Below are 13,382 nucleotides of genomic sequence, written 5' to 3' on the forward strand. Positions count from 1 at the left end.
GAGAATAAGCAAATGGAAGAAAGTCTTCCGACTCTCATTCTTTCTTAACCTCTAGTAGTAAAATTTATATAAAAATCTTCACTTGAAAATATATTGCTAAATTACTCTATGGAATTTATAATTAATAACATAATTTTATTTTAAAAAAACTCTTTAACAGACATTGAGTGCATAAATTATTTCTTACCCAAAATAACTGTATCCAGAATAAAATAAAAGGAATACATTCCCATAAATTCATCTTCAAAGCTTAAAAAAAAAAAAAAAAACCCAAAGTCACTGCTGTCGAGTCAGATCCAACTTATAGTGACCCCTCCTTGGGTTTCTGAGGCAGTATCACTGCGGAAGTAGATATTCTGTCACAAGACAGAGTACTGAAAAACTTGTCATTCTATTTGCAAAGAAGGCCAAGGAAACATATCTTAGGTGGCAGTCAATTACATATGTACTGCTAATTACCAATCATAGCCCTCTAACAAGAACAAGCATTTCTGTTTCATTTAATCAGTAATAAGTTTTTAATTTTTTCTACCTATTGGCACAGAGTTATGAAAACTTTATTCTTAATTCTCATCAGATTTTCAAAAGATCCAGATTCCACTGCCATCAAATTGCTTCCAACTCATAGCAAGCCTACAGGATAGAACAGAACTGTCTCACAGGGTTTCAAAGGCTGTAAATCTTTATGGAAGCAGACTGCCCCATCTTTGTCTCACATAGTAGCTGGTGAGTTTGAGCTGCTGACCTTGTGGTTAACAGCCCAATGCTTTAACCACAGTGTACCAGAACACTCTTCAAAATACACCAGTTTGAAATTCAAATTATGATTAAACCCCACAAGTGTGGTATATTGGGAATGTGAAGAAATGTATCTCTAAATATACCAGATCTACAGAACTTAGCATTATCCTTAAAACTTAACTTTGCCCCTCTCGATTTCCCTTCTCTGGGCTTTCTGTCCTAACCTCATTCCTAATTCAATTTTTACTAATTTTTTTAAATACAGAAGTCTAACCAGCAGTGGTGTGACCAGAGAGCACCATATTTTATTTCTATTTATTTTTACATAAACAGCTTGGCAGTCAGTATAGCTCACTGTCTCCTTTGGAAAGCTAATCATACAGAAAACCAGGTACAACAAAATATATGCTACTTGATATATGCAAATTTGAGTCCTGAGCAAAACATAAAGGTTGAAAGAGGGAATAACTTCTCTTTAAGGCTGGAGGAAACTTGAGATACTTAAAACGGTGGGTTCCAGAAACTCCTGACTAAATTAGATCACTCACTCTTAGATCAGAATCTACCAATCTTGGAGTGCTTGCTTGAGGAGGTTTTATTCAGTCATTCAAGACTGATGGCATACAAGTGCCTGGAATTGCAATTGTTTTATATTTGAATTTCATCTTCTGCTTTCTGTTCATAGCACGTAGCACTTACATGGGTTCCTATGAATTCTGTATTTGACAGTAGTGGAGACATGGCAGGAGTCTGTATGGTCAATAGGGAAAGAGATGGAGAAAAACTGGGAGTCATGGCTTCTGGCAGAGAATGGCTATGGTAGAGAACAGGGGAGCGTGGGTATTTTGGAAATACCCGCCCTGAGGTTATGGCTGGCATTCTTGGTGGAACTGCTTTAATTCCAGGCTGAGCTACTGCTGTTATCAAAGGTGGTGGAAAAACAAAAGATTTGTTCTCTTTTGGAGCACCAGGCACACGTAAGTGTTCATCCTTCAGTTTTGCAATATCATTAAATACTGAGGCAAGAGATTGAAACTTGGGTTCCCAACTGAGGAGATGATCCCAGGTACCAGTGCCTTTTACATTGTGATCAGAGGTTATCTTGCTTGAAGGAGCTGCACCTCTTGCCTCCTGCTCATCTGAAATGAAGATGTAATCTTTTCTGACATCAGGCAGGACGTCCTCTTTTATCCCTCTCTTCTGAACTGTGTGGGATAACACTTCATTTTGAATGTAGGCTGTGCCACAGCCTCCTCCTCCATTTCCTTCTTCTAATGTATGGCTCGTTTCTGCTGTTTCCACAGTGACCACCAGGTCAGTTTCTCCAGACAAGCAGGAGAGCTGGTCTGAGTCTCTTGGGATTCCAGAGTCTGGCACTCTGGAATCTCGATCACTCAGGGCTGACCCACAGTCCTTCCTGTAAGGGTGCTCATTTATCCTCTGAATTTCCTTATCTTCTGCAGTTTCTCCTTCCACAGAACAATGGCCACTGGAATTTGAATGCCTGTACAGTTGTACTATGTCCTTCTCCATCATGCTTATTAAACTCAACCATTCAGGCATGGAATCCATGGGTACCACTTCATTACTATAATCATTCACTTTCTGGAAGGTTGTGAGCATGCTGGTATCACTAGCCAATTTCGAATTGTCATCTAAAGAAGATGAGGTTTTCTTTTCCTCATACTTACTTACTGAATTTTTTTGTTTATGTCTTAAAACTAGTGTAATCAGAATGAATACCAGCAACAGAAACAGTAGAAAGGAGACAGTAAGGCTGATTGAAAAACTTCGGGCCAATATTGCCGAGTGTTTTTCTTCAGGGGAAAATGACACATTCACAAAAACAGTGCAAGATGTAAACTTGGAATGCAGCTTGGGGCTGTGAGCAATTACGTTCATTTCAATGGTGTCTTCTTTGCCGAGTTGACTTTTTACTAGGGAAAGGTCTCTAGTCAAATAGATATTTCCATTAGTTTTATTTACTGAAAAGAAAGGAGTTGAGGTTCCCAAGGAGTAAAGAATAACTCCATCGATACCAGCATCAGCATCTGAGGCTTCCACTTTGCCAATCAACTGTCTTACTTTACTCTTTTCTGGAAGGTTGAAAAAATACTGATCTTGTGTGAAAATGGGTTCAAATTCATCTATCCCTTCAATATCTACCCACACCACTAATGAGGCTGTTGCATCACCTTTGTCTTTTGCCTGAATTGTGATGCAGTATTTATTTTCAAGTTCATAGTCAAGGATTTGCTTAGCTTGGATATCCCCAGTAAAAGGATCAATAAGGAAGAGATCATCATCAAGAGGTTGTCCATGTGTGCTAAAACAGGATGATAAAATAGAATATGTCAATTCTCCATAAGGACCAGTGTCAAAATCCAAAGCATTTACAGAACATATAGTAGAAGATATAGGCTGATTTTCTGGAACAACACAGTTCACTCTTGGGAACATAAACTGAGGTGTGTGGTCATTATCATCCAAGACATTGACAAACACAATTGCAAAAGAAAAATATTTCTTTTCATCATCTGAAGCTTGGACCGTTAAAGTGAACTTTATTGTTTCCTCATAATCCAGAGGTTTAATCAAATAGAGAACTCCAGTTTTTTCTTCTAGTTGAAAATTCCCCTTCTCATTTCCAGAGATTAGTTGGTAGATTATTTCAGCATTTGAACCCATATCACAGTCATTTGCTGAGACCACAGTGATGTCACTCCCTAAAGGTATACTTTCCTTGACATGTGCATGATATTCCTGGTGGGTGAATTTAGGTGGATTATCATTGACATCAAGTACTTCTATTGATATTACGGCTGTGGAACTCAATGAAGGGCAGCCATGGTCAGACGCTAGAACAACAAGCTGGTAACTGGAAATTGTTTCTCTGTCCAAATTGTGAATCAACACAAGATAACCAACCTGAGTGTAAGGATCTTCTGGATGAAATAAACTAGTTTCCATATGGAAATGTTTCTGTGAATTACCACTGATGACAGAATATTCAACATGTGTGTTTTCAAGGGTCCAGTCATGGTCAAAGGTTGATAATGTGAGAAGTGTGCCTCCAATTAGGGCATCTTCACTCAAGCTGAGGTTATAGTATTCTACTGTAAACTTGGGAGCATAATTGTTCATATCTTGTATTTCTATCTCCACTAATGCAAGAGTCCTCAGCTCAGGATGTCCACCATCACTGGCTTCCACAAGAAACTGGATTGTTGATATTTTATTCAGAAGTAATACAGGCTGGATGGTAAATATTGAGCCTGAAAAACAAGACATACTACTTTAATGTTGTTGTGAAATTAAATTTTCATTACCCATTTAGTGAATAAGTATTTATTGAATATCTTCTAGTATCTTTAGGTTTTTGTTAGATTTGTTATCTAAATGAGAATCAACAGTAACATGAAGCAGAAATTTAAAATTATTATATTTTTGTAACACTTGACATAAAGAAATAATATCTATGGTATTCACTTTATGAAATATGTATGCTACTTAAGGTTGCTTATACCACAAATTTCTCTTAATTTTTCTTTTGTACAGTAAGTTGTTTCATTACAATTTTTTAAGAAAATGTATTCTTATTGGAAAATTTGATACATTATCCTACTACCCATAAGTACTTGTATAGAGACATTCTGGCATAAGGATATTTATTCTGGAAATATTGGTTGACACTCACTCTGGCCAAATGAAAGTAGGAAATATGATAATGCAGAGTTACAACTATTGCTTAATTACAGAGCTGTCTCTCCAAAAGTTTTTCATTATTTCAGAAAATGAATTCTTCCTTTATTGATGAAATATACTTCATGCATGTTACTGTTTCAAATATAACAAACAATATGTTCTTTTTATTAATATGTGTGTAATAGTATTTTATAAGAAAAACGTGTTATAAGTATGGTCATCAAAAAAAGAAAAAAATACAGAATGCTGACATTTAAATGCCACACTTCAGTTAAAGTTTCACCATGAACTAAAACGGCTTGATAATACTTAATATCTTATAAACATTACACAAAAAGCAGAACAAAGAAGAGGGGAGGGGATGAGAGGAGTGGATAGATAAGGAGAAGAGAAGGGAGGGGAAAGAAGGGGACAAAAGGGAAGAGAAAGAGAGGGGAGAAAACAGACTTCTAACTTGTTTTTTCCCATATAGCAACCAGTCATCCACAGGCCATGTGGCAGCATTCTGTTACATCTCCCTGATCAAACACAGCTAATGGGCTTCATGTTGAAACTTGTGACTACATTCTCCTTTCAGATAATCAAGAGGTTAATTTTTAAATGAGATTTCCTAGAGCTTGTTCTTCTAGGAACAGTGTTGTGCTAATTATTCCTTTTCATCAAATTCAGTGTTGAATGTCCACACACTGTCAAAATTTCTCTATCCGCGTTTATCCACTCTAATCTGGACTTTAAATGTATTTCGTAACTACAAATGTCTTGCTCTCTGATGAGAATACAAAGAGCCTTGGAAAAATATGTCAAATAAACCAAAGCACCACAATGCCTTTTACTTGGTAGAGAAGCTCAAACAATTCCCCTTTTTAAATATTTATTGTCCTTATTGAACATATGATGCTATTACTGAATTTTTTTTCTTGGCTTGAAAAAAAAAAAAAGGATTTCAAACTTTAGTAACATTAAGTCCTCATTACGAAAATAATTCCTCAGACTTAATTTTGATATTAGTTGAGGCCTCAGATAATTACTTGAATTCTGTTTGACTGGACTGATTAAACAGAGTGCTTACTATCTTGAGGTCTCCGTGTATCTGAGCATATACTAGCATTTAATTGATTCCTTTTACTTTCCAGCCATGGTTGAGGTGTTGAGGAACAGAAATAACACTGAGATTTGCTACTTCAACATCTGATGTGAAGAGAAATAAGATGGTGGTATCTATAATTCCAGGGGGTGGGGATAGGAAACTATTTTAAGAACATTTGGGAAGGGTTATTTCTAGTTTCCTCTCTGTAAATCAAACACTGAATACAAAAGCCACCTTAAATAACTCACCATTCATAGGGTCAATTGAGAATTCCTTAGAAGAGGAAAGGATTCTGTAGGAAATGTTCTCATTGCTGTCCAAGTCTGTGGCTGACACGGTCAACACTGGGTACCCCACAGATACTGACTCAGGAACCGTGGCCTGATGAAAAATAAAGAACGTTTTGCTTAAAGACTAAAGATATTTTCATAAACAGGGACAGAATATGAGATTTTATTCATTTAGATGATGGAAACTGTACACAGACCCTGGCTTTCTGCATGTATTAATGTGAAGAATTGATGTGTTAAAAAAAAAAATTGTGCTAGCAGCCATGGGATTCAGAAAAACAAAGAAAAAATTAATTTCATTCTGTTTCAATTTTTATTAGGAAAACATTTTTTTCTAAATTACTTCTATGCAGTAGAAAAGAATTGATACATTCACTGCTATAAAAAATAATTCAAACAAGCCTTCACAGCAGTTCATTACTTAGGATAGTTTCCCATCCCCTGTGTTTACACTTACATCTTGCATTTGCTACATTTAAGAGTCCTCAGGCCCATTTCCAAGTGCTTGTTGCTGTTAGCTGCAATCAAGTTTCTTAGTTGAATGCTATCATTGTTCTTACTTCTAGAAACATATACTAGGCTCTAAAAACACCAATTAACCACTCTACAGTTTTATTCATAATTTGTTTCTGCAAGATTTTAATCAACATATTCCAAAAATATGCCTAGAAAAGAAAGAATTTCCCTGAATTATTTGTAGACAGACCAAACTGTAATGTCTTATCTGTGGCTCTGCAAATGTTAGGCAAGCTGCAATTATTATTAGCAATTGGACTCTGATATCTAAAAACTAAAAAAATAATGACACATACATGTACTACACTTAATGCCTTAGAAACCCAAGGAGGAAAAGCTACAAGTTGAATCTACTCAACAGTGAGTTTGGTTTTTGGTTTATATGTATTTAAATTTCTTTATCATTTGACTGACATTAAATATAAAATCCACACCATTAACTTAGGCACTAAAGATAGTGAATACTGTTTCCCTCAGTTGTCTGTCAACAATTAACATCTTGGATTATCCTTTCTAGTTTTGGCCTTGGTTTCAGCATCTTTCTAATTCTTTACCTGATAGAAATCTTGAGAAAACACTGGTGGGTTATCATTGGTATCCAACACGTGGACCAGGAGCACTCCCTCTGTGTGGTACACTGAGTCAGAAATTTGTGTGAGCAGTTCATATTCAGCAGCTTCTTCAAAATCCAATGTTTTCATCAGCGTCACTAGTCCAGTGTGCTGATCAATAGCGAACTTGGCTCCAGGATTACTCTCTTGGATGAAACTAAAGATGAAAGCTGGATTCAAATCCACATCATGAACTGATACTCGAGTTACAATTACACCAGGCAAAGAATCTGAAATAATCATGACCAATGTCAACCACCATTAAAGAATATTCTTTGAAATACATGTCTTTAATAGTTCAGTCTAAGCATTTTTAAATCCAACAAGATTTGCTTTCTCTTAGCATGATTTCTCATGCATAGCTTGTAATGAAATGAACAAAAACTCTGAAGAATTTATGAGTCCAATAAAAGCAAAAATTTACCACTGAATAGAAAATTGAGGAGATAAGGTATATTCAATATTTATATTACATTTTTTTCATCATATGCTTACAACACAATTGATTTTAGGACTGAGAACCATTCTAAACCACTTATTTGCCCTATATAGTTTCTGTATTAAAATGATTCCTGAAATTGGTGAATGGCAGGAATGCTATCATTTAAAACTTTAATACAAAGTATAAACTTTTGAAAGTAGGCAAAATACACAGAGAAATATTCATATATTGAAGTTCGAATACTTATTTCCTTGTTAATTATTTTTGTAATATTTCTTTTGGAATAGCACATACATGTTTTCCTTCTCTTAAAATCCAAATTTAAAGTTATCAAGCCTATAAAAAGACAAAGTAAACATAGCACTAGTGATGAAAGCAAATCTCTAATAATGTTCACACACACACACACACACACAAACCCACAAATTGTCTCCTGACAAGCTGTATGTGTCATTCACCATTTATATTCTCCCCACTAACCTGCCCATGAAAGGGACTTTGTCTTTAAGCTTACAGGTATGGTGCAGGTGGAAGGAACATGGTAAGATAATCAAAATAGCTCCACTATATATGAACCCCATGAATTTCAGATTTCTAGCTTGAATATTCTTGATGTGCACCACATCTTATTTTTATTAGATGCATTCAGCATATTTTTATTATATAGCTTGTTCTTGTGATATACTTGGCCCATTTTTGCATTTTAACACTAATGTATACATTTAAAATAGTATTTCCAATAAAGGTAAATGAAAATAAAGCAAATAGGTAAGAGGCAAAACAGAAGAACATATATTTTTTTTATCGGTAGAATATAATATTTGCACAATCTTCCTTCTGAGGAGCGGCTGATGAGTTTGAACAGCCAGCCTTCTGGTTAGCAGTCAAATGCCTTAGGCACTATGCCACCAGAGTTCCTGTAATATTGTTGTTGTTGTTGTTGTTGTTATGTGCTGTCAAGTCAGACTTGACTCATAGCGACCCCTCCTTGGGTTTCCTAGGCAATATCACTACAGAATTGCCCAAACTTCCTTCCGAGGAGTAGCTGGTGGATATGAACCACCAGCCTTCTGGTTAGCAGTCAAATGCCTTAGGCACTATTCTACCAGAGCTCCTGTTGTGTTGTTCCCTATATAGAGAGATATCTGGAATATATTCCTCTATTAGCAATGATGATTATAATTTGTTTGAAAAGTGACTATAACAAAATATTAGGAATATTTTTAGTATTTTAAGTGAAGGGAGAGAGAGAGAGTGTGTTGCAGGAAAGGGGGATCACCACTATTATCAGTTTCAGCTGAAGGGAAGTGGGTTGGGTTTTACCAGCACAACCACTGTCCACTGATCACTTTAAGATCAGTCATTGTATAGGTGAAATCAATTAAGATTAACCCATGTATCACTTAGAACTTTACATCTTCAACCTTTACCATTAAAAGAAATAAAAATTTTCTTCAAATAATTGAAGTGTAGGGGGAAATCATCACCTTATGCAGCCAACTTTCAATTAATTTCCTTTATTATTAGTATACTGTGAAGACTGACAAAAGTTTTAAGCCTAAGAATATTGTTGCATCTCAGAGGAACTTCAGAATTGTGTATGTTGTTGTTGTTGTTATGTGCCGTCGAGTCGGCCCCGACTCATAGCGACCCCTCCTTGGGTTTCCGAGGCAGTATCACTACGGAAGTAGGATTGCCCAACCTTCCTTCCGAGGAGTGTCTGGTGGGTTTGAACCGCCAGCTGTCTGGTTAGCAGGCAAGTGTCTTAGCCACTATGCTACCAGAGCTCCCCAGAATTGTGTATAGTCAACAAAATATGCTTCTTCATGGAGTAGATCTAAAAGCTATTTAGATGTGGTTCAATTTTTTAAAAATGTCTGTATACAAATGGCAGCTGTGTGGAATAGTGGACAGAACATGAGCAACAAACCTACTAATCTGAATGCAAATTCCAGCTTTAGTATTTAACTTGATTGACATTTAATATTTAACTTCTGACTGTCCATTTTCTATCCTGTAAAATGAAGATAAAACTTATCTGTCTTGCATGGCTGTTGAAGACTGTTGTTTTTAGGTACCTCTACTCATAGCAACCCTATGTAAAACAGAAGGAAATACTGCCTGGTTCTCTACCATCCTCAAACTATTTGCTATGCTTGAGCCCACTGTTGCAGCCACTGTGTCAATCCATGTTGAGGATTAGTACTCATATATAATACAGTGCCAGGCTGAAAATATAGTGGATGAAATTATACAAGTTAAACAAAGCCACTACTCCAAATATCCACACTTACTTTCTGCCACTTCCACTGCTTCGGAGGGAAGGAAAGCTGGGGCATTGTCATTTATATCAGTCACCTGTATCTGTATCACACTTGTAGCAGAAAGCGAGGGTATCCCTTTATCTGTGGCTTGTACAATCAAGCTGGTTTGAAAAAGAATCAAAGAATGTTATCCGTCATCCAGGAAAAAAAGAAAAAAACAACACAATTATCAAATACCCGATTGAAAATCTAAAACTGAGCTGACTGGCTACTTTCATTTCTTCCCCTGGCTTTTTCTAAATGTTATCATTTATAAATTGTTTCATAAGATGAATGGCAGCCTAAAATTGATATACTCTTGACACATTTAGAGAACCAAGCCCAGAAAGCCCACAGCAGTCATGATGCCTTGATGTCAAAACAAACAGACCACTTCTAGGAGATGGATTATAAAATTCAGTCCTCTCCTACTAACAATCTTAAAAATACAAACACCAATATCTGTGCTTTACGTAAGCAGCTTGCTTCCCCCTACCACCCTGGATATTTACTAAGTATTTACTGTACCATTAAAACACCCAAAACAAACTCCCTGCCATGGAGTCAATACTGACTCATAACAACCCTATAGGACAGAGTAGAACTGCCCAGTAAGGTTTCCAAGGCAGTAAACCTTTTTGTGAGTAGACTCTCTCATCTTTCTCCCATGGAGCAGCTGGTGGGTTTGAACCACTGACCTTTGGGTTAGTAGACCAATTCTTTAACCACAATGCCACCAGAGCTCCAACAAAAGACAGAATTACTAAAAGAGTGTTTTGTATTGTTACTTCTTTGTATTGATATTTTCAGATTCTAATGAAGCCAAATTATAGAATTAAGAAAGAACACTGTAATGATTAATAGACATACAAAAAATATATGACTGGCTAGGGTGCAAGTAGAGGTAAAAGTTTATGATCGGGAAGACTGTACATGCAGAAATTCATTATCTCTTAGACTTAAGGAACTAGCTCATCCATCAGCGAAGCTAGAAACCTAATTACTGTCTTCAACTTCTTGTTTTCTCTCACTGCCTTTCCATTATCCAACTAATTATGAGTTTTATAAATTTTACCTTCTGAATATCACTTAGTGTTCCTATCCATTTCACCCCTACCTCAAGAGCCTCAGATGGAGTGACCAACCATCCTGCTTTGTTTGGGATGGAAGGGTCACCTGGCACTAGGAACTTCCAGTTTTTTTTTTGAAACTAGGAAAATGTTCAAGCAAACTGAGATGCTGGACATTCATTCCTATGTTCTGGGTAAACTGAGACAAGTTGGTGATACTAGACTCAGGCCTTCATCTTTTTTACCTGGAGTGCTGTATATTTACTGTATTTCTTTCCAAACTGGAGTACTGTTTACTTACCAACAGCAAGTATCATCTGCTCCCGTCCACACCTCACACGGCAGCTGAAGTGCTCTACCTAAAATCCTAATATGAAAACCTGATTCCCCTATTTAAAATCTTTTGTTGGCTTTCTGAGTCTTTAAGAGATAGGCCAAATCCTGAGCATGCACACATGACCCTTCGTGATTTTAATTCTTCCTAGAATTCCTGCCCCTAGGCTATCTTGGTCTCCCAGAGGTCACAAATTTTCAGTCCCATTTTATATTCAAATAACCTAGAGATAATTTCATGTAGAAAGTGTGCTTTGCCATACCAATCATCACCTTGCATTCTAAATTATTTACTTGACTGCCTCTCCTATAATTTCCTGAAGGGCAGGGATGCTGCCTTCTTCTGTAAATGTTGGGTGTTGACTTACCAAAACTTGACCAAGTTTACATCTTTGAAAATCCAAGGAAGCAGTTCTACTCTCCAAGGCAGGGTCACCATGAGTTGGAATTGACCTGACAGCAACTCATAACAACATACATGTATTATAAGACAGAGCTAGGACTGAAGCCCAATTCTTAGCTGACTTAAACACTTGTAACATCCCTCTGATACTGTGCATGTATCATATTCTAATATCATTAGCTTATATTTTACTCCTCTTCAAACACTATGAAGTTCAGGAGGGCAGATGAGTGATAAAATAAATTGTCAATCAATAGATGACCTTTATTTCAGATATGGTATTAGTTTCAGACTGCAACTTCTGCAGTCTGAAATTGATCAAACATGCAATCAAGATGTGTTAATTATCACTGGTGACTGGAATGCAAAAGTTGGAAAAAAGAAGCATCACTAGTACTTGGAAAATTTGGCCTTGGTGACAGAAATAATGCTGAAGATCGCATGATAGAATTTGCAAGACCAATGACTTATACATTGCAAATACCTTTTTTCAACAACATAAACAGTGGCTATACATGTGGACTTCACCGGATGGTGAAGATGGACTTCACTAGATGGAGTACAAAGGAATCAGACTGACTACACCTGTGGCAAGAGGTGATGGAGAAGCTCAATATCTTCAGCCAAACAAGGCCAGGAGCTGATTGTGGAATAGACCATCAACTACTCATATACACGTTCAACTTGAAGTTAAAGACAATTAAAACAAGTCCATGAGAGCCAAAATATGACCCTGAATATATCCCTCCTGAATTTAGAGACCATCTAAAGAATAGATTTAATGCATTGAATACTAATGACTGAAAACCAAAGAATTGTGGCATGACAGAAAGAACATCATCCAAGAGGTCTGGTAAGATGGCAGACTAGGCAGAAAGACTGCACAGACCCTCTTCGACAAACAAAAGGGAAACCAATTAACACAGACACAGAAGATAATCCTGAACCCCTGAGCCTTGAAGGGAAGGATATTGAAGTGGACTAAACCCCAACTAGCAGAAGAATTTGTGTGAAAATACCAAAAAAGGAGACATACGGAGCTGCAGTCTGGCAGCGGTTGTGGGTGATCCTGGCATCACAGGCGGCTTGGAGATTCCCAAGTGGTGGTAGGATTTAAGAATTAACCTAAAAATCACCCTGCTAACCAGGGACTGCATGGAGGACTGTGCACAGTGGCTGGGGAACAAACAGAGAAGGTGAAGAGAAAGGTGGGCTGAGCTGTGGACTTTTGCTGGTCCGGAGGGTGCCACCATTTTGTAGGTTTAAAAAGCGGCTTGACTATTTTGGATATTTAAAGAGACAGCGCTCTCACAGATTCCTGGGGTGGCAGGACTTAAGAATTGACCTAGGGGTCACCCTGCTAGCCAGGGATTGCACAGAGGACTGTGCACAGTGGCTGGGAACAGGCAAAGAAGGTGAAGAGAAGGGTGGGCTGAGCTGTGGACTTTTGCTGGTCCAGAGGACGCCGCCATTTTGAAGGTTTAAAAAGTGGATTGACTATCTTGGATATTTAAAGAGACAGCACTCTCGCAGATTCCTGGGGCTTAAGAACACGTTCTGCTTTCCAGCAACCCCAAGGACACTCAGGACCTGCAAGACTCACAAGTTTTTTGAAGGTTATTTGATTGTAATTTGTGTCTGATTGAGTAGGAGACAACAACAGCCCCCATAAGACACAACTACAACCACACCTCCTGCAACTTCACTTACTGAGTGAGTGCCACTACCTCCTTCTTCACCAACGGGCCAATGATAAAAAACCATCAAGAAGAGCCTGAATCACCCTTGGCTGCTCTTCACAAACAGTTAACAGAGATATTAATACAACAACACCATGATGCCTCGGAGACAACAGACCATCACAAAGAAGCAGGATAAAGT

At 37.4% G+C, this 13,382-nt stretch overlaps 1 protein-coding gene across 1 annotated transcript in view; it reads right to left on the reverse strand.

The window, feature by feature from the left end:
- Nucleotides 1-1,389: 1,389 nt before the first annotated feature.
- Nucleotides 1,390-13,382, reverse strand: part of DCHS2 (dachsous cadherin-related 2) — a 458,783-nt gene continuing 446,790 nt past the window's right edge. The window contains exons 17-20 of the mRNA XM_042781410.1: nucleotides 9,687-9,817; nucleotides 6,894-7,180; nucleotides 5,782-5,914; nucleotides 1,390-4,016 (exon numbers count right to left, since the gene is read on the reverse strand). Of these exons, the coding sequence (XP_042637344.1) occupies nucleotides 1,390-4,016; nucleotides 5,782-5,914; nucleotides 6,894-7,180; nucleotides 9,687-9,817 (3,178 nt within the window). The remainder of the gene's footprint in view (nucleotides 4,017-5,781; nucleotides 5,915-6,893; nucleotides 7,181-9,686; nucleotides 9,818-13,382) is intronic.

The sequence above is a fragment of the Orycteropus afer genome, unplaced genomic scaffold, assembly GCF_000298275.1.
Source record: "Orycteropus afer afer isolate SDZICR_OR568_19922 unplaced genomic scaffold, OryAfe1.0 scaffold00116, whole genome shotgun sequence".
Taxonomy (NCBI): domain Eukaryota; kingdom Metazoa; phylum Chordata; class Mammalia; order Tubulidentata; family Orycteropodidae; genus Orycteropus; species Orycteropus afer.